Here is a 25,665-nt window from a genome sequence, read left to right as displayed (position 1 = left end):
CTCTAGAAGGTCCTTCATGTTACAACCCCTCTTGAAAGTGATTTTAGGTCCGAGGCCTAAAAGTGTAGATAAATCTTTCTCTAAAGATAGGCAAAACCAGTATTTCCTCACCACTTTGGAAATCTCGTTGGCTTCTGGGCAAAAAGTGAAAACAAACGAATTGGTGTAGTTAACTTGTCTGTTAGGTGGCCTACCTCCTAGGATGTCAACATAATTGGTTGTATTGGGACTTGAAATGCAAGAAGTGTCAATCTCATAGTTCTCGATCCTACCTCGAATACCCAGTATAGCTTCATACACCCTGTTTTTTCTTTTTGAGATGACCTCACCAAAAATGTTATCCAGAAATGTACTAGGGTACCCTCGGTGTCGGAACATCTGGTATAAATTCCCACATTCTTTTGTGAAGTCCTCTTCAAGTGTTGTCATCCTAGCTAACCTCACCAGTTGACCCTTGACCACAGATTTCTTTTGGTGGTGGGGGTGAGAGCTTGAGAAATGTAAGTATGTATTTGAAAATGTACTTTTCCTGTGTATTTGTGAGATGTATTGATCCTGATTTTTACTGAGGATGATGTCCAAGAAGCAGATATCACTTGTTTGGAAGTTCATAGTGAACTTCAAGAAGTTCGTTGTAGAGTTCAAAAATCCTACCAGGTCTCTTGCATCTGCCTCGTCTCCCTTCAGTAAAATAAAGATGTCATCCAAATATAAACTTGTACAAGTAAATTTTTGATTTCCAAGTACTATTAAATACATATGATGATTCCCAGTGGGCCATGACTAAATTTGCAAAACTTGCACCCACTGGGGACCCCATAGCTCGCCTATTTTTTGTAAAAACAGCTTGTCTTCAAAGGAGACAAAGTTGTTTTTTAAGATGATGTCCAAAAGTTGTTCAACTAAATTACATTGATCACTAGAGGCCCCCTTTGATCCTATAAACTCAACAACCCACTCTATTCCCACATCTTGTGGGATACTAGAGTAGAGGTCACATACATCCACTGTTAAAAAGTTGTGTGACCAATCAAATGTTGTTTCTCGTATACATTCTAAGAACGACCAAGAGTCCTTTAAGATTTGGTTCTCACTTTCAACATATTTTTTAAGGATTTGGTCAGTCAATTTAGCAGCTGGGTATGTGATAGATTGGCGAGCATCAACTAGCATACGAAAGGGGGGATTTTCAAGGTTTTTATGGAGCTTCGGAATACCGAAAACTTTTGGGATTCTAGGGGCCAACATTGTCAAGTATTGGTTTTGTTCTCCCGTAGTTAATCCATCAATGAAGAGGTCATTTATATGTGACCTAATGCGTTGACATGCTTGATTATACTGATTCTTACTAACCTCTTCATAGGTGTCCTTTTCCAGTAGTGATAACATGATGTTAGCATAGTCAATATTGTGTACTATTGCTAACCCTCCCCCCTTGTCCGGTTTCATAACTCTTACCGGTAATTTCCTGAACATGGACAGTAATTCATGTTCGTCTTTAGAAATATTAGACTGGTAATTACTGTGTGCTCTGGAAGTTATTTTTCTGAATTCTAACTCACAAAGATGTTCAAATAAATGTAGTGAGTTATTCAGGGGTGGGTTAAAACTGCTCGGAACACGTAGTGGGTCAGCTAGAAAATTTGGGTCAGAGTTGCCAAAAATCATGTTAAGGTTTAACTTCCTGATAAACATTTTAAAGTCTATTAGTAAGTTTACAATATTACAGGACTGTGATGGTACGAAGGTTAAACCTTTAGCAAACAATTCTACCAAAATGTTATCAACATGACATTCAGTGTAATTATAAATTTTAAAGTCTGCATCCCCATTAGTCACAACTTCAATTAGGTTTAATCCCACTGTTGATTGTTGCTCCGAGTATTGTAACGTCTCTTCGGAGGAACTGGTCGTTTCGGTTTCCAGGTCGCCCCCCTCCCCCCCCTGTAGTTTTTTTGCTGTTGTTGCTGGCCATCAATAACCCAGTCGTCGTCTTCAAAGACTTCTGGCATGATATCAGGATCAGTGGGGCCTCCTGCTCCCATAGTGTATTCTTCAACACCAACATGTTCGTCTATATTGTGTCCTTGTCTGTTGTTACTTTGTTTCCTATGGTACCCTGTGGGTTGAGTTCTCCTTTTTGCATTAGTAAGGTTGTTCTGCCTTAGTCGGGTGTTTGTACTAGCAGGCTTGGGAAATGCTGTACCCTCTTCGTAAGCCTTTAGGTCCCTGTTAAGCTTTTTTATCTTTGTTGCCTTTAATTTGGTCATCTGCTGTGCGATACTAGTTAGAGTTCGGCTGAACTCGAACTCGTATCTGTGAAAATCTAAGTCCCCTTTAATCTCCCTTTCAAGTGTTGTAACATCAGTGCCAAGACTGTCAAGTTCGATTTGATAATGTTTAACCATGCATTTAAGTAAAGCTAAACCATGGTTATTAAACAAGCATGTAAGCTCGTTGTAAAAATCTGATCCGAATTCTAAACCATTCGGATATACAAACAGTCTTAGGCCCTTAGGAACAATCTTTTCTTTGATACACTTGTTTAAATAGTTAAGTTCAAGTTGTTTCTTCTTAATCTGGAATAATTTACTGTCGAAAGTTTTTAATTTCTCAATAAGAGTATTGTCACTTACTGTAGTGTTGTTGTCCTGACCATAGATACTCATGGTTTCCATATTAAGTTCGTCGTCGAGCCATTTCCTCGGGTCAAAATTACTGCTGAGACCCATAGCGGCTGTTGTAATTGCTCCACTAGTATGCCCACGAGCTTGCGACCGTGTTTGGTTGCTCGAATTGACCTGGGCTTGTCTAGGACTCCTTGCTGTATTGGTGCCTGTAATCGGTGCCTGTTGAGTAATAAAATTAGCGTTGTCTACCTTCTCTGTTAGACGATCCAAACGAGTGTTAATGAGTTCTAACAGTTGCATCAAATTTCCCTGTGAAAGGGTTTCCCCTTCCTGTGTGTCTGCCATCTCCGATACGTGAACACCACCTCCGTGTATAAACCAAGAAAGTATCCTGAGTTAGCAGGCTTCGTGACACCTAACCTTAGCTTCGGTGGTGTTTTGTTGCATTTTGTGTTCCTTTGTTTCTTGGTTTATACACGGAGGTGGTGTTCGTGTCGAGATGGCAGACACACAGGAAGGAAACCCTTTCACAGAAATTTGGCCATGTTAGAACTCATTAACACTCGTTTGGATCGTCTAACAGAGAAGGTAGACAACGCTAATTTTATTACTCAGCAGGCACCGATTACAGGCACCAATACAGCAAGGAGTCTAGACAAGCCAGGTCAATTCGAGCAACCAAACGATTCGCAAGCTTCGTGGGCATACTAGTGGAGCAATTACAACAGCTGCTATGGGTCTCAGCAGTAATTTTGACCCAAGGAAATGGCTACGACGGCGAACTTAATATGGAAACCATGAGTATCTATGGTCAGGACAACAACACTACAGTAAGTGACAATACTCTTATTGAGAAATTAAAAACTTTCGACAGTAAATTATTCCAGGTTAAGAAGAAACAACTTGAACTTAACTATTTAAACAAGTGTATCAAAGAAAAGATTGTTCCTAAGGGCCTAAGACTGTTTGTATATCGAATGGTTTAAATTAGGATCAGATTTTTACAACGAGCTTACATGCTTGTTTAATAACCATGGTTTAGCTTTACTTAAATGCATGGTTAAACATTATCAAATCGAACTTGACAGTCTTGGCACTGATGTTACAACACTTGAAAGGGAGATTAAAGGGGACTTAGATTTTCACGAATCACGAGTTGAGTTCAGCGAACTCTAACTAGTATCGCACAGCAGATGACCAAATTAAAGGCAACAAAGATAAAAGCAACAGGGACCTAAAGGAAACGAAGAGGGTACAGCACTTCCCAAGCCTGCTAGTACAAACACCGACTAAGGCAGAACAACCTTACTAATGCAAAAGGAGAACTCAACCCACAGGGTACCATAGGAAACAAAGTAACAACAGACAAGGACACAATATAGATGAACATGTTGGTGTTGAAGAATACACTATGGGGCAGGAGGCCCCACTGATCCTGATATCATGCCAGAAGTCTTTGAAGGCGACTGGGTTATTGATGGCCAGCAACAACAACAAAAAAAACTACAGGGGGGGCGACCTGGAAACCAAGCGACCAGTTCCTCGAAGAGGCGTTACAATACTGAACAGCAATCAACAGTGGGATTAAACCTAATTGAAGTTGTGACTAATGGGATGCAGACTTTAAAATTTATAATTACACTGAATGTCATGTTGATAACATTTTGGTAGAATTGTTTGCTAAAGGTTTAACAGCTTCGTGCCATCACAGTCCTGTAATATTGTAAACTTACTAATAGACTTTAAAATGTTTATCAGGAAGTTAAACCTTAACATGATTTTTTGGCAACTCTGACCCAAATTTTCTAGCTGACCCACCTCGTGTTCGAGCAGTTTTAACCCACCCCTGAATAACTCACTACATTTATTTGAACATCTTTGTGAGTTAGAATTCAGTAAAATAACTTCCAGAGCACACTGTAATTACCAGTCTAATATTTCAAAGGCGAACATGAATTACTGTCCATGTTCAGGAAATTACCGGTAAGAGTTATAAAGAGCCGGACAAGGGGAGGGTTAGCAATAGTACACAATATTGACTATGCTAACATCATGTTATCACTACTGGAAAAGGACACCTATGAAGAGGTTAGTAAGAATCAGTATAATCAAGCATGTCAACGCATTAGGTCACATATAAACGACCTCTTCATTGATGGATTAACTTCACGGAGAACAAAACCAATACTTGACAATGTTGGCCCTAGAATCCCAAAAAGTTTTGATATTCGAGCTCCATAAAACCTTGAAAATCCCCCTTATGCTAGTTGATGCTCGTAATCTATCACATACCCAGCTGCTGACTGACCAAATCATAAAAATATGTAGAAAGTGAGAACCAAATTTTAAAGGACTCTTGATGCGTTCTTAGAATGTATCACGAGAAACAACATTTGATTGGTCACACAACTTTTTAACAGTGGATGTATGTGACCTCTACTCTAGTATCCCACAAGATGTGGGAATAGAGTGGGTTGTTGAGTTTATAGGATCAAAGGGGGCCTCTAGTGATCAATGTAATTTAGTTGAACAACTTTTGGACATCATCTTAAAAAACAACTTTGTCTCCTTTGAAGACAAGCTGTTTTACAAAAATGAAGTAGCCATGGGGTCCCCAGTGGGTGCAAGTTTTGCAAATTTAGTCATGGCCCACTGGGAATCATCATATGTATATAACAGTACTTGGAAATCAAAAATCTACTTGTACAAGCGATATTTGGATGACATCTTTATTTTACTGAAGGAGGCGAGGCAGATGCAAGAGACCTGGTAGGATTTTTGAACTCTAACGAACTTCTTGAAGTTCACTATGAACTTCCAAACAAGTGATATATATATGTTTTATATGTTTTGTATATACAATATGTGTATAACCATTCATAATATCAAAAAAGTAAAATAAGGTAATAATACATATAAATATACCTTACACACAAAATAAAAATAAATTAAATGAGAATATGCACACCATATGTATAGTGTTGCATGTCAAGTTAGAATAAAAATTAGGTGTTATGAATTAAATTAAAATATATGTATATACACACTATGTCTCAACGTCATGAGTATATGCAGTGTGCATCATAATCCCTACAAAGTTCTTCTCCACTACTTCAATTGAAATGTAATGGAGTGTATTAGTGGAATTAATAATAAATAATCAAATCAGGAACCTTAAATAAACAATAATAATGAAATCAAGTCAGGACTCCAAAACAAAAATCCGGACTAGAAGAGCTATATTGCTATGTACATTAACTATGTTGCTTATGCAAAGAAACCTAGACTATCTTAATAGACAGTTCAATTTAAGGATACACATAATCGAATAATTATTCGATTTGAGGCCAGGTGCTTTATGTGCTGCCAGACGTAACTGCCAACATAATTCCTTCTTCTAACTGTAATTTCAAAACACTGTCATTAACATAGTTAGTTTGGTCAGGACATAATTTGGTCAATCACTCATGAAATCAAAATGTGTGACCTACAAACATGCTGCTGTGTATTGCAAGAGCATTATCATCTTTTTTTGTGGTTAATAGCACTGATAGCCATGTTCTCAGATAGTCTTTCCCTCAACCGGCCTATCGGTCTCCCTATAGAATGCGGGGCAGAGCTTGCACTGCGCCAAATAGACCACACGCTTTGCTGTTACAATTGTAAGCGCTTCCAAACCCTGAAGGTGTTATTTCTAATAGTAAATGAATCAGAGGTATTGGATGTTTGTGCATTGCTCACATGCCCCACATTTTGAGTACCCCCCTTGTTCAATTTATGATCTATGTTCTTTTCTCTCTAGAAGGTCCTTCATGTTACAACCCTCTTGAAAGTGATTTTAGGTCCCGAGGCCTAAAAGTGTAGATAAATCTTTCTCTAAAGATAGGCAAAACCAGTATTTCCCTCACCACTTTGGAAATCTCGTTGGCTTCTGGGCAAAAGTGAAAACAAAACGAATTGGTGTAGTTAACTTGTCTGTTAGGTGGCCTACCTCCTAGGGATGTCAACATAATTGGTTGTATTGGGAACTCTGAAATGCAAGAAGTGTCAATCTCATAGTTCTCGATCCTACCTCCCGAATACCCAGTATAGCTTCATACACCCTGTTTTTCTTTTTGAGATGACCTCACCAAAATGTTATCCAGAAATGTACTAGGAATTTGTACCCTCGGTCGGAACATCTGGTATAAATTCCCACATTCTTTTGTGAAGTCCTCTTCAAGTGTTGTCATCCTAGCTAACCTCACCAGTTGACCCTTGACCACAGATTTCTTTTGGTGGTGGGGTGAGAGCTTGAGAAATGTAAGTATGTATTTGAAAATGTACTTTTCCTGTGTATTTGTGAGATGTATTGATCCTGATTTTTACTGAGGGTAATGTCCAAGAAGCAGATATCACTTGTTTGAAGTTCATAGTGAACTTCAAGAAGTTTTGTAGAGTTCAAAATCCTACCAGGTCTCTTGCATCTGCCTCGTCTCCCTTCAGTAAAATAAAGATGTCATCCAAATATGTCGCTTGTACAAAGTAGATTTTGATTTCCAAGTACTATTAAATACATATGATGATTCCCAGTGGCCATGACTAAATTTGCAAAACTTACCCACTGGGGACCCCATGGCTACTTCTATTTTTTGTAAAACAGCTTGTCTTCAAAGGAGACAAAGTTGTTTTTAAGATGATGTCCAAAAGTTGTTCAACTAAATTACATTGATCACTAGAGGCCCCCTTGATCCTATAAACTCAACAACCCACTCTATTCCCACATCTTGTGGGATACTAGAAGTAGAGGTCACATACATCCACTGTTAAAAAGTTGTGTGACCAATCAAATGTTGTTTCTCGTATACATTCTAAGAACGACCAAGAGTCCTTTAAGATTTGGTTCTCACTTTCAACATATCTTTTAAGGATTTGGTCAGTCAATTTGGCAGCTGGGTATGTGATAGATTGGCGAGCATCAACTAGCATGAAAGGGGATTTTCAAGGTTTTATGGAGCTTCGGAATACCGAAAACTTTTGGGATTCTAGGGGCCAACATTGTCAAGTATTGGTTTTGTTCTCCCGTAGTTAATCCATCAATGAAGAGGTCATTTATATGTGACCTAATGCGTTGACATGCTTGATTATACTGATTCTTACTAACCTCTTCATAGGTGTCCTTTTCCAGTAGTGATAACATGATGTTAGCATAGTCAATATTGTGTACTATTGCTAACCCTCCCCCCTTGTCCGGTTTCATAACTCTTACCGGTAATTTCCTGAACATGGACAGTAATTCATGTTCGTCTTTAGAAATATTAGACTGGTAATTACTGTGTGCTCTGGAAGTTATTTTTCTGAATTCTAACTCACAAAGATGTTCAAATAAATGTAGTGAGTTATTCAGGGTGGTTAAAACTGCTCGAACACGTAGTGGGTCAGCTAGAAAATTTGGGTCAGAGTTGCCAAAAATCATGTTAAGGTTTAACTTCCTGATAAACATTTTAAAGTCTATTAGTAAGTTTACAATATTACAGGACTGTGATGGTACGAAAGTTAAACCTTTAGCAAACAATTCTACCAAAATGTTATCAACATGACATTCAGTGTAATTATAAATTTTAAAGTCTGCATCCCCATTAGTCACAACTTCAATTAGGTTTAATCCCACTGTTGATTGTTGTTCCAGTAATGCCTCTTCGAGGAACTGGTCGCTCGTTTTCAGGTCGCCCCCTCCCCTCCCCTGTTTTGCTGTTGTTGCTGGCCATCAATAACCCAGTCGTCGTTTCAAAGACTTCTGGCATGATATCAGGATCAGTGGGGCCTCCTGCTCCCATAGTGTATTCTTCAACACCAACATGTTCGTCTATATTGTGTCCTTGTCTGTTGTTACTTTGTTTCCTATGGTACCCTGTGGGTTGAGTTCTCCTTTTGCATTAGTGGGTTGTTCTGCCTTAGTCGGGTGTTTGTACTAGCAGGCTTGGGAAATGCTGTACCCTCTTCGTAAGCCTTTAGGTCCCTGTTAAGCTTTTTTATCTTTGTTGCCTTTAATTTGGTCATCTGTGCGATACTAGTTAGAGTTCGGCTGAACTCGAACTCGTATCTGTGAAAATCTAAGTCCCCTTTAATCTCCCTTTCAAGTGTTGTAACATCAGTGCCAAGACTGTCAAGTTCGATTTGATAATGTTTAACCATGCATTTAAGTAAAGCTAAACCATGGTTATTAAACAAGCATACTAAGCTCGTTGTAAAAATCTGATCCAATTCAAACCATTCGGATATACAAACAGTCTTAGGCCCTTAGGAACAATCTTTTCTTTGATACACTTGTTTAAATAGTTAAGTTCAAGTTGTTTCTTCTTAATCTGGAATAATTTACTGTCGAAAGTTTTAATTTCTCAATAAGAGTATTGTCACTTACTGTAGTGTTGTTGTCCTGACCATAGATACTCATGGTTTCCATATTAAGTTAAGCCGTCGAGCCATTTCCTCGGTCAAAATTACTGCTGAGACCCATAGCAGCTGTTGTAATTGCTCCACTAGTATGCCCACGAGCCTTGCGACCGTGTTTGGTTGCTTTCGAATTGACCTGGGCTTGTCTAGGACTCCTTGCTGTATTGGTGCCTGTAATCGGTGCCTGTTGAGTAATAAAATTAGCGTTGTCTACCTTCTCTGTTAGGCGATCCAAGCGAGTGTTAATGAGTTCTAACAGTTGCATCAAATTTCCCTGTGAAAGGGTTTCCCTTCCTGTGTGTCTGCCATCTCCGATCGTGAACACCACCTCCGTGTATAAACCAAGAAAGTATCCTGAGTTAGCAGGCTTACGACACCTAACCTTAGCTTCGATTGGTGTTTTGTTGCATTTTGTGTTCCTTTGTTTCTTGGTTTATACACGGAGGTGGTGTTCGATCGGAGATGGCAGACACACAGGAAGAAACCCTTTCACAGGAAATTTGACGCAACTGTTAGAACTCATTAACACTCGTTTGGATGGGTCTAACAGAGAAGGTGAACCGCTAATTTTATTACTCAACAGGCACCGATTACAGGCACCAATACAGCAAGGAGTCCTAGACAAGCCCAGGTCAATTCGAGCAACCAAACACGGTCGCAAGCTCGTGGGCATACTAGTGGAGCAATTACAACAGCTGCTATGGGTCTCAGCAGTAATTTTGACCCAAGGAAATGGCTCGACGACGAACTTAATATGGAAACCATGAGTATCTATGGTCAGGACAACAACACTACAGTAAGTGACAATACTCTTATTGAGAAATTAAAAACTTTCGACAGTAAATTATTCCAGGTTAAGAAGAAACAACTTGAACTTAACTATTTAAACAAGTGTATCAAAGAAAAGATTGTTCCTAAGGGCCTAAGACTGTTTGTATATCCGAATGGTTTAGAATTCGGATCAGATTTTTACAACGAGCTTACATGCTTGTTTAATAACCATGGTTTAGCTTTACTTAAATGCATGGTTAAACATTATCAAATCGAACTTGACAGTCTTGGCACTGATGTTACAACACTTGAAAGGGAGATTAAAGGGGACTTAGATTTTCACGAATCGAGTTCGAGTTCAGCCGAATCCTAACTAGTATCGCACAGCAGATGACCAAATTAAAGGCAACAAAGATAAAAAGCAACAGGGACCTAAAGGCTTACTTAAGAGGGTACAGCACTTCCCAAGCCTGCTAGTACAAACACCCGACTAAGGCAGAACAACCTTACTAATGCAAAAAGGAGAACTCAACCCACAGGGTACCATAGGAAACAAAGTAACAACAGACAAGGACACAATATAGATGAACATGTTGGTGTTGAAGAATACACTATGGGAGCAGAGGCCCCACTGATCCTGATATCATGCCAGAAGTCTTTGAAGACGACGACTGGGTTATTGATGGCCAGCAACAACAGCAAAAAAACTACAGGGGGGGGAGGGGGGCGACCTGGAAACCGAAACGACCAGTTCCTCCGAAGAGACGTTACAATACTCGGAGCAACAATCAACAGTGGATTAAACCTAATTGAAGTTGTGACTAATGGGGATGCAGACTTTAAAATTTATAATTACACTGAATGTCATGTTGATAACATTTTGGTAGAATTGTTTGCTAAAGGTTTAACTTAACCATCATCACAGTCCTGTAATATTGTAAACTTACTAATAGACTTTAAAATGTTTATCAGGAAGTTAAACCTTAACATGATTTTTGGCAACTCTGACCCAAATTTTCTAGCTGACCCACTACGTGTTCCGAGCAGTTTTAACTCACCCTGAATAACTCACTACATTTATTTGAACATCTTTGTGAGTTAGAATTCAGAAAAATAACTTCCAGAGCACACAGTAATTACCAGTCTAATATTTCTAAAGACGAACATGAATTACTGTCCATGTTCAGGAAATTACCGGTAAGAGTTATGAAACCGGACAAGGGGGGAGGGTTAGCAATAGTACACAATATTGACTATGCTAACATCATGTTATCACTACTGGAAAAGGACACCTATGAAGAGGTTAGTAAGAATCAGTATAATCAAGCATGTCAACGCATTAGGTCACATATAAATGACCTCTTCATTGATGGATTAACTACGGGAGAACAAAACCAATACTTGACAATGTTGGCCCCTAGAATCCCAAAAGTTTTGTATTCGGCTCCATAAAACCTTGAAAATCCCCTTTCAGATGCTAGTTGATGCTCGCCAATCTATCACATACCCAGCTGCTAAATTGACTGACCAAATCCTTAAAAAATATGTAGAAAGTGAGAACCAAATTTTAAAGGACTCTTGGTCGTTCTTAGAATGTATACGAGAAACAACATTTGATTGGTCACACAACTTTTTAACAGTGGATGTATGTGACCTCTACTCTAGTATCCCACAAGATGTGGGAATAGAGTGGGTTGTTGAGTTTATAGGATCAAAGGGGGCCTCTAGTGATCAATGTAATTTAGTTGAACAACTTTTGGACATCATCTTAAAAAACAACTTTGTCTCCTTTGAAGACAAGCTGTTTTTACAAAAAATAGGCGTAGCCATGGGGTCCCCAGTGGGTGCAAGTTTTGCAAATTTAGTCATGGCCCACTGGGAATCATCATATGTATTTAACAGTACTTGGAAATCAAAAATCTACTTGTACAAGCGATATTTGGATGACATCTTTATTTTACTGAAGGGAGACGAGGCAGATGCAAGAGACCTGGTAGGATTTTTGAACTCTACAACGAACTTCTTGAAGTTCACTATGAACTTCCAAACAAGTGATATCTGCTTCTTGGACATTACCCTCAGTAAAAATCAGGATCAATACATCTCACAAATACACAGGAAAAGTACATTTTCAAATACATACTTACATTTCTCAAGCTCTCACCCCCACCACCAAAAGAAATCTGTGGTCAAGGGTCAACTGGTGAGGTTAGCTAGGATGACAACACTTGAAGAGGACTTCACAAAAGAATGTGGGAATTTATACCAGATGTTCCGACACCGAGGGTACCCTAGTACATTTCTGGATAACATTTTTGGTGAGGTCATCTCAAAAAGAAAAAACAGGGTGTATGAAGCTATACTGGGTATTCGAGGTAGGATCGAGAACTATGAGATTGACACTTCTTGCATTTCAAGTCCCAATACAACCAATTATGTTGACATCCTAGGAGGTAGGCCACCTAACAGACAAGTTAACTACACCAATTCGTTTGTTTTCACTTTTTGCCCAGAAGCCAACGAGATTTCCAAAGTGGTGAGGAAATACTGGTTTTGCCTATCTTTAGAGAAAGATTTATCTACACTTTTAGGCCTCGGACCTAAAATCACTTTCAAGAGGGGTTGTAACATGAAGGACCTTCTAGAGAGAAAGAACATAGATCATAAATTGAACAAGGGGGGTACCCAAAAATGCGGGGCATGTAGGCAATGCACAAACATCAATACCTCTGATTCATTTACTATTAGAAATAACACCTTCAGGGTTTGGAAACGTTACAATTGTAACAGTAAACGTGTGGTCTATTTGGCGCAGTGCAAGCTCTGCCCCGCATTTTATATAGGGAAGACCGATAGGCGGTTGAGGGAAAGACTATACGAACATGGCTATGCTATTAACCACAAAAAAGATGATAATGCTCTTGCAATACACAGCAGCATGTTTGTAGGTCACACATTTGATTTCATGGTGATTGACCAAATTATGTCCGACCAAACTAACTATGTTAATGACAGTGTTTTGAAATTACAGTTAGAGAAGAAGGAATTATGTTGGCAGTTACGTCTGGCAGCACATAAAGCACCTGGCCTCAACGAATATTATTCGATTATGTGTATCCTTAAATTGAACTGTCTATTAAGATAGTCTAGGTTTCTTTGCATAAGCAACACTTAGTTAATGTACATAGCAATATGGCTCTTCTAGTCCGGATTTTTTGTTTTGAGTCCCTGACTTGATTATTGTTTATTTAAGGTTCCTGATTTGATTATTTATTATTAATTCCACTAATACACTCCATTACATTTCAATTGAAGTAGTGGAGAAGAACTTTGTAGGGATTATGATGCACACTGCATATACTCAGTGACGTTGAGACATAGTGTGTATATACATATATTTTTTAATTTAATTCATAACACCTAATTTTTATTCTAACTTGACATGCAACACTATACATATGGTGTGCATATTCTCATTTAATTTATTTTTATTTTGTGTGTAAGGTATATTTATATGTATTATTACCTTATTTTACTTTTTGATATTATGAATGATTTATACACATATTGTATATACAAAATATATAAAACATATATAACATGTGTAATTGCATGACAGTTATTTATGGTTGTATCTCCCATGTCATTTATTTGATAAAATCATTCTAGTCACACACATGACAAAACTACTACTGTTATCCCTTTATCTTCACTTTTATTTTTATTTTTATTTTTATTTTTTATATTTTATTTTCATTTTCATTTTTATTCTCATTTTAATTTTCATCATGCTTGTGTTCCCCACATCTCCCATGTTATTTACTTGATAACACCATTCTAGTCATATATAGGACAAAATTACTGTTGTCATTATTATTATTATTAATTTTAATTTCATTCTTACTGTTATTTTTATTTCCATTATTGTGGACAACAACAGGTTTTGTATACTCAGTGCAATATTTCATTAGTAGATAAGTTATATACTTTTTTATATTGTACATATTGCTTATTCATCATTCATCACATTTTTCTTATACGTGTGAGAAATTCAACTGTCAATTCATTATTTTATAGTACGTTAGGTCTGTTGAGTAGTTGTTTATTATTCATGATCATTATTTATTCACCATTTACTGTTTTAGAGCATGTGATCGTTATTCTTAGTTTTATTTTCAGTTTTGTCTTGCAAAACTGTTTTTAACCAATCAGATTATTCAATGTAATTAATTAGAGTATTTAAGTGATACTTGGTTTTAACAATACTGTTGTAAGTCTGAGGAAGTTCAAGCAGTGTCTTGAACGAAAAACGCATTTGGGAGCGTTTTACACTACTGGTTTTGTTTTTTACCTTCCTGGTTGGATTTATTAAAACTAACGGCTTTTATCTGCAATTTTCTTGCACCAGCGTATTATTATTTCAGTCAACGAAGCTTTGTCCAGCTTCAGTGCTTCATTCTGGAAGCCTGCTAACTCAGGATACTTTCGTGACACCTAACCTTAGCTTCGGTGGTGATTTAATCAGTGTATTTTTATTGTTAGTGTCCTTTTAAGCGACCTCGTATGTTTATATGAAAAATGAGGTCTATGGCCTACTATTTCAACTATTTTTTCATCAGTAGTGAGTATCCCCCAATTCTTTTCTACTATTCCTCTAATTCTTTTATTCATATTTGAGTAAGGAATTACTACTCTATTTACATTTATCGGTTGATTTTCCTTCTTATTACTAACCCCACCTTTTTCATGTAGATACGGTCTCCCTTTTCCTTTTCTTATTGAATCATTCATTTGATAAACAACTTTGACTTCTTGTTTACTGTACCCTCTTGATAGTAAGTTATTGGCTAACATCTCTTGTCTCTTATTATAACTATCATCACTAGTAGTTTTTTTTTTTTTTTTTAAATATATTGATTTTGATACATAGTGAGGCATGACATCCTCAGAGTCTAGCCTTACACTATATTGTGATATATATATATATATATATATGTTGAGGGTGCATACTATTTCGATGTAACATGTTATTCTTCCAACATGGTTTCCTGTATAGTTCAGAATGTATTTCCCCATTGGTCTTTAACACCTGGATATCTAGGAATTCCATTTTCTCATAAGAGTGTTTCTGTTCAAATCTCAAGAAATCTGTAGTACCGTTAATATATTCAATAAAATCATTCAACTCCATTTCTGTGCCTTCCCATGTTAAAAACACATCATCTACAAAACGTTTGTAGAATTTTATGGGTTTATTGAACATGGCATTTGACAAAACATAGGTGTTCTCCCAATATGCCAACACAAGGTTGGCATGGGAGTTCGCACATGGAGTACCCACTGTGACACCTTTTTTCTGTAGGTAATATACATTTTCATAAATAAACACATTATTACTCAATACTAGATCAAGTAAAGCTAGAATCTTAATAAGGGAGCTCCTAGATATCTCTTTCTCAATTAAAAATAGTCTCAGAAGCTCCATTCCTATATTATTTGGAATAGATGTAAATAAAGAGACCACATCTAAAGTGACTAGCAGGTCATCATACGCCTCTTTCCTATTCGATATGTGTTCACCATAACTTTCCAGAAAGTCTTGTGTGTCTCTCAGTATGGAGTTCGTATTATTTACAACTGGTCGAAGTTGCTTCTCAATGAATATGGAAGCCGGTTCCATTAACCTAAAAGCTGTTTTGTTTGATTTTTTTCAAATTGCATTTGATATCTAATTTAAGATATTTTCCAATACGGGTATATTTTGACTGGGGGATGTACAGTACAGTAAACATAGGCATTTAGTATTGCTTACTGTCAGGAAGGTGATAAATAATTCAGCATCACCAAATTTTGGAGTAGGATTAGAGTAGGTTACGAAACTGTAATAGGATAAAGTACTGCAATTCCTCCTGCTTTTTTTTGATAAATGTCTGCCCTAATTATATCGCAGCTGGGGTGTAGAAATTCAGGATCTTTTATGCTTGGTTTGAGCAAGCTTCACTGGCTGCTAAGACATTGGGGATATGTTGTAATATTCAGGTGTGGAATTCTGTAATTTTGCTATGAATTCTGCGAAAATTTAATGTGACCATTTTTACTTTCTTTGTAGGGGATAGATTAGTTTCTGGTGGTCCAGGATTAGGGTAGATATCTCCACAATGGGGAATGGTAGAGGAAGGGATGGAGTATAGTTTATTTCTGATAGAGTTTTTTTTTTTTTGGAAGATAGTTATGAACTTAATTGTACGTTTTTAAATAAGTGTGTTGCATTTTTAGTTTTAGTGTAGTTAGACATTGGTAGGCTACATAGGCTAAATAAGCTGGTAGTGATATTAGAGTAGCTTTTATTTTGGCCATAGTAGAGCTTGTAATATTAATTTAGTCATTATTCATGATAATTGCATGTAGGGTAGTCATGTGTAAAAAGATGAAGAATGCAAATTATAAATGTAGAGAGGACTAGTAAAGTATTTGCAGAAGTGGCCATTGTGTTAATGATGAATAGTAATATGTTAAGATAGATGATGTAAATGGAAAAAGAGAAGCAGAGTGATAGAAAAAATACAAAATGTAGGGGAGGGTATGTGTGGCTATAGGAGTGAGTATATTTAGATGAGAGGTTGTTATGGAGATTGGAAGATAGTGATATGTGTGTGGAGCAAGAGAAAAAGTGGAGGTGTGTGGGAATTGGGGGTAGGGTTGGGGAATAGAGCATGGCAGCAACTGGTAACAGAGCTAATACTGAAACAGTCAGGTACAGTTCAGTGTTTCTTTTTTACAAGAAAAATTTAATGCAGTAGAGAATCTTGTTACTTCAAGATTTACTGACTAGAAGGATTGTGCTAGTAGGAAAAATAGTAAGTGAAATTATTGTTTTAATTCTTAGTGAAATAAAATTTTAGGATAACTTTAGAATGATGTTACATTTAGTTGCATGTAGTTAGGGTGAACTTTAGATGTATTTATTTAGATTTTTCTTATTTAAATAATTCTGATAATAAAATTCTAGGGTATAAATCCCAATGCTGTATGCACCCCAAATAATGAATTAATGGATAGCTTTTACAGTAAATGCACTAGTTAAATAACTGCTGACTACTTATAGTGGCATATGAAATTAAAGATATACACAATAAAAGAACACTGTGTTGCATTGACTGTCCTTAGATGAGCAAAATCTTATAGAGGTGACTCTTTTATGCTTTTTCTATTTTAAATAAATAGAATAAACATCAAACACCTGATGATACAGAAGATCAGAGGTAGGACAAAGGATAGTTAGCAGTAGGACATGGGCTGCACATAGTCCTCGGGCTCGCAACAGATACCATAACCTAACAGAAAGGCAGAGAAAGCCTTCAAACCAAGTGAATGAAGGTCTGCAACTGTCTTTCAATTGTACAAGGGCTGGCCACCTATCGACGCAGGTAACTACAGACCCATAAATCACATAGAATACATAACATACCTCAAAGAATTATCCCAGTACTCACTCTCTTACAGATTGCTGAGAGTTTATCTATGCCTAATCTACAAGGCTACATCTGATTCTATACTGAAGAACTTGCTTCACATCTGCAAGTTTAAGAACATTAGAAACACCCAATTGAAGGACCTTAACCTTCACTGCAACATAAGTAGAACATGTTGGAGGGACTGGAATGTGGATTAGAGACTACTCCTGCTATGGAACAGGCTTCTTATCCTTGTAAAGCACAGTTTGTTCCTGACCCTATCCTAGTGCAACCTTGACAAATGGATGGAGAATAGGAACTTTACACCTAGACTGGCACATTTGCCCCTATTGGGCAGTTACAGGTTGTAAATGCTTTGCCAACTCAGCATAGCTATATACCCCTGGACAACATATCCTGCCATGTATAAATGGGAAAACATGCTCATGCTATTTCCCCTTGAATAATGCATTCATTCATTTAAAAATGGGAACATAATGGCTTACTCATACTATTTCCCATTGAATAATGCATCCATTCATTTACAAATGGGAAAATATGGCTAGGCTTAAAAAGGCCTCCTAGGGCTATTAGCCTAGTAATCACCTGTGAATCTATAACCTGTGAATCTATAAAGTCATAATTGCAATTTAATGTCATAGAATTGTAATGGAATGTACTAGAATCAGAGATAAAGTCAGAGATAAAAACATAGATCTGACAGAACTGTGTCTCAGGAAAGTTAAGAGGAAAGCAGTAACATAAGATAACATTATACCTGAGAAAATTCTAGACTAGGTAAGGTTACTGGAAATTGTTAAGAGACAAAGACATTTGATTGCACTAAGGCTAAAACTGCTAATGAAATGCACATTATTAATGAGGCACAAGAGAAGTAAAAGTCTTTGAAAGAGAGAAAACTGCAGCAAAACAGGCAAAAATAGAGGCTTATTTACAAAGAAGGTAACAAGTATAATGTCATCAGAAACTGTATAGATAGATGCTATCTGTGTGATGCTGAGTGCCTAGCAAAAAGTAAAAGATGTAGAATTTGTAAAAACTTGAATGAACATTTTGCAGGGTGTTAGCAAGAGCAAAAGAAACAGTAATTTAAAAATAAAGACATTTGCAAGAAAAGTCATAATACTCAAAAAAACACTTCAAGGAAGGTTATCTGAGAAGGTCTGAAGACATTATAGAAAATAATAAAACATCAGATAGCACTTAAGAAGGTGACAAGTTTCATGTTGTATATGTACACAGAGTGATTACATTTAGTCCACATGTGAGACCAGTAGTGAGATACTTTACAAAATCAAAAAGTGTGAATGCTAGTTCACTCAGGAGCATCACAAAACAGTGTTAGCTATGGCACTTCTGCAAAACCAAAACCACCATGAATATTAAGAAAGTCTTGTTTTTGTAAAAAAAAAAACAAAAACAAAAAAACAAAAGAAGAGTAATGACTCACAGTTTAGACTTTTGATCTCATAAAAATAAATTAAAACAAAGACAGTGTAAATGAATCAGAGTTGATTGTATCAACTGTTGAATAAATGTTTTATTGTAAGGAATTAGCATATTAAGACATTGTCAGCTCAGATTCCAGGTACAAAACATGAATGACATGGTGGCTCAGTGGTAAGAGCTCAGATCCTGAGACTACGATTCACTCACAACCCATGTGGAGTTTCAGTGTTCTCCCTGTTGGTGCATGTGTTTTTTTTTCTGGCTCCTCCAGTCTCACAAAAATATACTGGTTAACTGCTTACCCTAAATACCCTAAAAGTATCTTTAAAATATGAGTATGTGAAATTTTACTGAATGGTGTTTAACTGAATCACAACTTATTTTAAAAATTAATCACAAACTGAAAACACATTTGGTAGAATCACAGTTCAAAGAAAAAATTATATAGATCAAATATACAATATCTTTTGAGAGGAGGGGCAGGGGGCATGCCCTATTACATCATCCAACATGGAGCTTTGTTCAACATACCCTCTTACATTAGTATGCTATTAACTCCATGGCTATACTACCTTGGAGAAAAGACCACAGACACACAGTGAATCACTGCTGATGCTCAAATAGACGCTACACCAACATTGACTCTCTAGATGAAATACAAGCCACATGTTTAGCAATTAGCCAGATAAACATCTGCATACATTTCTGTATAGTTTTAGTTGCCTATTACACATCATCTGTTGTTTTCTGTAAATTGTAATTCAACAGAATGAGTTTTTAATGAAATGCTTTTTCACTGCATTGTGGTTTAGTGAAATGCATTCAGTGAAATGAATGTGTACCACATGTGCATATGTGTGGATGTGCATCGGTATTGTTGGATGCATTTTGTTGAGCTGTACATAACCAGTATGAGATAACCGAGAGACACACATACCATATTCCAGTATATCGACCTAATGAACCTGCTCCATATGGGACCCATGGTAGCACTTGTTCCTGGACCCTTGTTGTACGAGAAATTCAGTACTGTAGTTTGCATTGCTGGAATGCTTTATTTCCATTTCTAGTTTACCTAATCCTGGTTATGTACATTTTGGCAGAAGTGCACACTAGAGTATGAAAATAAACTGTGTGTGTGTGTGTGTGTGTGTGTGTGTGTGTGTGTGTGTGTGTGTGTGTGTGTGTGTGTGTGTGTGCATGCGTGCGTGCGTAAATATGTAAACATATAAATATGTAAACATATGTATATTAATGCAACATGCATACATTGTATCTATCTTTGCTTTGTCACTAGTGTCATGGTTGAAAAAGTTCCATGGGTCAGCCCACTTACCCAATTATCAAATGTTAAATAAATAAAATAAGGGAGGAGGTGATACATTTAAAAAAGTTAGAAGAATAAAACATGTTCGCCAATAAAAAAGTTTGCAGACAATTGCAAGTTGGAGCTATTATTAACTCCCCAAGTGATGTTGACATCCTGCAGAAAGGCCTCACTGAGACCAATGGCTGGTGTCAGAGCCATGGCCTTAAACTCAATACCAAAAAACGTGTCATCATCCCCTTTGGGAAAAACTCAGTTCCCATGAATTACCACATCAATGGTAGTCCCCTGAGCACAGAAGGCATTATAAGAGATCTGGGAACACAGGTTGACAGCAACCTCTCTTTTGAGCACCACATTGCCACTGTGGTCAGAAAGTCCTTCTGTGTGGCACATCTCATTACTAAGGGTTTTGCATTCAGGAAGAAAGAGGTCATTGTATCCCTCTACTCTTCCCTCATTAGGCCAGTCATGGAGTACAATGCCCCATTTTGCATGTACCTTACCAGACACCTGCAACAACTGGAGAGGTCACTAAAGTACCTGACAAAGATGATCCTAGGCTTTAAACAGTTGTCCTATATGGACAGACTCAAAAACACTCCAACTATTTTCTGTCTCATATTGCCTACTTAGAATGCAATCTCTGGTTGACTTACAAAGCCATGTCTGACCCAGCTCTGTTAGAAATGCTACATCTAAAGAAATCCCAATCCCACCACATGCTCCAGAGACCTCAATCTCATTACCACAATCAACAGAACATGCTGGAGGGACAGGTTCATAACCCAGAGACTGCCCATGCTATGGAATAGACTTCCCATACATGTCAAACAGAGCACCTCACTGGCCCTGTTCAAGAGAAATCTTGATGAGTGAATGGGAAATAGAAAATTCACCCCGAGGATCACTCCAGTGGCTCTACTCGACAGAGGCAGTGGGAACTGATAGCAGGTGGCACTATGCCAGGGTAATCCTATGGGCTAGGCTTGTAAAGGCTCCAGGGCCATTAGCCTAGTACACACCTGTGAACCTATGAACCTATGTCTAAAAAATGTGACAGGACCAAAAACCTGGGTTCACACACTTGTAAACCCAGTAATTCAAATAAGGATATGTGTGAATATTATAAAATCTCATTAAAACAGACAAGGCCAGAGCTATTTTGTACTTCCAGTAGATGGAATAATCTCTAAGCTGAATGGAGCACCTTTGCTCACTCAGTTAACAAGACGCCAAGTCAGAATACCATCCTTTTAAGCTCTATCCTGGAAGGAGCTAGCTTACTGTTTTCTCCATACATATTGGTCTCAGAAGAAATAAAAGGCTGTCATTTAACTGGTTACAGTGAGGGTATTTTAAACTGCCAGATAATAATTTTTAATGCACAAAGCTTTCAAGACTTGCTGTTTATCAGTGATGTATGTGTAACACGTAAACAGCACATACTTAATTAAATACTAAATCAATCAAATAGTTAATTAAACATTAAAAGACAACAAAGTACAGCTACCTTCCAAAGGTCGTAGTCCCAAACAAAAAGCAAAAGTAATATAATAAAACTGGACTCGGCCACCACGAAATAGTATAAAATCCAGACTTTATTTAAAATGAGCGCTTTCACGTGCTGTCATAGCACACTTCCTCAGATTTCATTTTATCATTCAAAACTCAACGTTTAAATACCATTATCAAATTCACTTAATCATTTAATTAAGGACAATCAATCTCACCTGAAGACATAACAGTGGTGTGTAGCAACCTAAAACTATCATCCTAAAGACTGATAGCCAATGCTTGATTCAATCGCAACAGAAGCAAAAAACAGCATACTCTTTCATTATATAAAAATGAAAATCTCCCATTTGTAGATAGCATGCTATTAATATAGTGCACTATCAAACATCAAAAATCAATAATAACATAAAAACTAATAACCTAAAAATATATGCATATATATATATATATATATATATATATATATATATATATATATACAGTTCAAATGAAATAATTCATGTGTTATATAAACATGTATATATGACTAGCCAGCTATAAAAATGCATATAATACATATCACAGAAGCAATAATATAAATATAAATAAATACCCTTCATGTTTATATATCTGAGTAGTTAATATATAACTATTTTTCTATGAAAGTTCAATATAGCAATATTCCAACTATTCATGTTATACTTTATTCACTTAGAGTTCCCTTAGCTTAAATAAATATAAAAATAAGCAGCCATGTTCATGCTCACTCAGTTCACAAGACGCATGTTCATGCTCACTCAGTTCACAAGACGCCAAGTCAGAATACCATCCTTTTAAGCTCTATCCTGGAAGGAGCTAGCTTACTGTTTTCTCCATACATATTGGTCTCAGAAGAAATAAAAGGCTGTCATTTAACTGGTTACAGTGAGGGTATTTTAAACTGCCAGATAATAATTTTTAATGCACAAAGCTTTCAAGACTTGCTGTTTATCAGTGATGTAACAGGTAAACAGCACATACTTAATTAAATACTAAATCAATCAAATAGTTAATTAAACATATTAAACACTTATGAAATATGTATAGAAATGTTTTTTATTCACCTGGTTACATAGATGCAATTTCATTTTAAATGTTTTTCTGCATGCACCACTGAAAATATTATTTATTTAGCTACATGCGCAAATAATAATGCCTTATATTAGCATATTAGTGAAATGGGAGATAGTCGTGAATTCAAATTTAAAGTGATATAAAGAATATTTAAAGAGCTAAGGGGAAGAGATGTAGTTCTGTCTACTGAGTTAGCAGAATATAAATGGATCAATTAGTATCAAACCTGTGCTTAAACAAAAATCTAATCAGTTGTAAGAATATCTAAATTAGGGTCTATATTACATGATCGAATGATTAGGTGATCGAACACCTAAACATCAGCCATGTAATATCGAACTGCAAAATAGCGAACACTGCCGGAAAACGTTACCATCGGCCACAAAAAGAAATGAACTTTACAGCCAAACTAATTGGGGGGCTAAGCCCCCACTCCCCATGACATGGGGGGGTTGTGCCCCCACCCCCACCCCTAGCTAAGTATGCCAACTCCAAGATCGCTCCACAGTGGAGAAAATGGCAAAACCCAGTGAAAATCTTTCCCTGCATTAAACTGGCCATTCGCTGTTTTTTGCTTTCGATATTACGTGGTCGATGTTTAGACGATTGATCAACTAATCATTCGATCGTGTAATATAGACCCTATATATTATTATTATAATGTATTTACATATTATATTTTTATTTTACACTTGCATTTCTTTAATTATGTTTTTACAATTATAATTAGTATGAATGATTTTATTAGTGTGTTTTAATTGTTTAATATGTTTAATTTACAATTTGATTGTTAAAGTCATTTTGTGCAGGGTGTATTACATCATTGATAAAGAACAGGTCTCAGAAGCTTTGTATATTAAATTTTTGTATCTGATGGTTTGAAGTTCCCTATTCATTTTTCTTTTATTTCTTGTTTTTGATTAACTTTGTTCAGTTGTTGTACCATCCTTTTGTGGATTATAATGAGGATGTACCAGATACTAAAAACTTCAATAGTGATATCATTTTAGTTGAGAACAAGAAAGAACATGATAAAGTCCAATAATGAGCATTTAAATTATTTAAAGACTATAGGCTTGCACTAAATACAGTTATGAAAAAGAAAAAGATAAATTTGAGTTTTATGGTTTGACCTTTTCTCAGAGGGGTAGGTCACCTGACCTTCACAAGGTCAAAACACTTCATGACCTGTTCCTCCAGACAATATCAAGGATGTTGGAAGTTTGCTTGGCATGTCAGACTCTAGTACATGTTTCATTAAAGACCATAGCTCTCAACCTTCCATCTCCAAAATGAGGAACACTTGCCTTCATAATGTGGAACAAATGGGCAAAATGTGGAACACATACTAATGACTCACTAACATCTTCAACTAGGAAGGTCATAGAATGGTTAAATATGCTGGTTTTACTTATAAAGAAGATCCTTTAATGAATTAATATGATTAATTTCTATTTACCATGGATTTCACTTAAAAAAATTCCTAACACTGAATGTGTGACAGACTCTTTCAATGTGGAACTTTGAGGAACTTCGAGGAACATGAACTTTTTAAGACCCCAAATGAGGTACGTTCCTCGTAATGAGGTACACTTGAGAGGTATGTTAAAGACTATTATAATGGCTGTACCACTGAGTGAGCTAATGAAGAAGTAATACACTGTTAAATAAACTCATAAATCTTATAATCTTCAGGTGAGCAGAAAACGAGCCTGAGTTTTAAAACCATACTAATCTACTTCACCCCCTCATTGTAAGACAATTTTAGAACCAGATCAAGTGCTGTAGGACTGAGTGCAGAACCAAGTCAGAAAAAGAGTGGCTTGACAAGAAAGATTGTTATGCCAGTAGCTCTCATACAGAAAATGAGAAAAGTTTTTTTTTCCCCCATGGGTTTACTCATGTAAAAAATGTCTATACAGTTATTATTTAGTAGTGTAATATTACTGTGTTATTTAGTAGTGTAATATTACTGAGCCATTTTTCAGTTAACAAAATCAAATATAACTTTCATTCAAACTAAAATTCATTGTACATTTTTCTTTTACCTCAGAGATTGTCTGAACTTTACTATGACATTCACCGATCGTATTTGAAGGTGACTGAAGTTGTAAACTCTGAAAAAAGATTCTTTGGACGATACTACAGAGTGGCATTTTATGGACAGGTAAAATTATTGTGTGCTGTCTCTTTTTTCTGTCAGTTCTCTCACTTTCTCTTCTGGCATTCTGTATGTATATTTCTGTTTATATGCAAGTAAGTAGTGCATGTGTGTGTGTGTGTGTGTGTGTGTCTGTGTGTGTGTGTGTGTGTGTGTGTGTGTGTGTGTGTGTGTGTGTGTGTGTGTGTGTGTGTGTGTGTGTGTGTGTGTGCTTCTGCATAGTCAGGGTATTATAGTTTCTGAAACACCACAGCTTCAGTAAATTAGATTAATGTTATGCCAGCATTTTGCATTAGTTTTTATTATTATTATTATTATTATTATTATTAGTATATTCTTCGCAGAGTTAAATGCCTTAGCTATAGTATATAAACAATTACATATTATTTTATAAGCCAGTTCTCAATTTTTTATGCTTTCCATTTCTCTGGAATATAGATTTAAAAATTTACATGCATTGCTTTTCCTGCAGACTAAATAGTGATTGTTATGGTGTACAGGACAAGTCTGTTGTTATGGACAAACCACAGTGCAGAATTATAGTTCTGGAGCCTCCATTAGATATAAAACTAATCTAACAAGGTGCAGTAAAATGTCTGTATACACTGTATCTCTGCCTGCAGATCAGTAATCAGTTTATTTTTTGGTGAGCAGAGCAAACCTGCACCACACCAATAAAACATTCTGTAGTTAATCTATATTCCCATTTATGTTTTCTTTTTTTTTTTCTGACATACTTTCTTTTTTCTAGTAAACAAATACAGATTAAGGCAGATACAGTATAATAATGTGTATTATTAACTTAAAGGA

The 25,665-nt window shown here is 36.5% G+C and overlaps 1 protein-coding gene across 7 annotated transcripts in view; it reads left to right on the top strand.

Moving 5' to 3' along the window:
• DOCK10 (dedicator of cytokinesis 10) overlaps positions 1–25,665 on the top strand; it is a 2,344,342-nt gene that overhangs the window by 2,130,747 nt on the left and 187,930 nt on the right. For all 7 annotated transcript variants that reach the window (XM_044070265.1, XM_044070268.1, XM_044070269.1 and 4 more), the window contains one exon: positions 24,748–24,861. In XM_044070265.1, coding sequence (XP_043926200.1) covers positions 24,748–24,861 — 114 coding nt within the window. The remainder of the gene's footprint in view (positions 1–24,747; positions 24,862–25,665) is intronic.

This window comes from Protopterus annectens, chromosome 4.part1 (assembly GCF_019279795.1).
Source record: "Protopterus annectens isolate FY-2018-M chromosome 4.part1, PAN1.0, whole genome shotgun sequence".
Lineage (NCBI taxonomy): Eukaryota > Metazoa > Chordata > Ceratodontiformes > Protopteridae > Protopterus > Protopterus annectens.
This window is presented reverse-complemented; position numbering and strand designations above follow the sequence as displayed.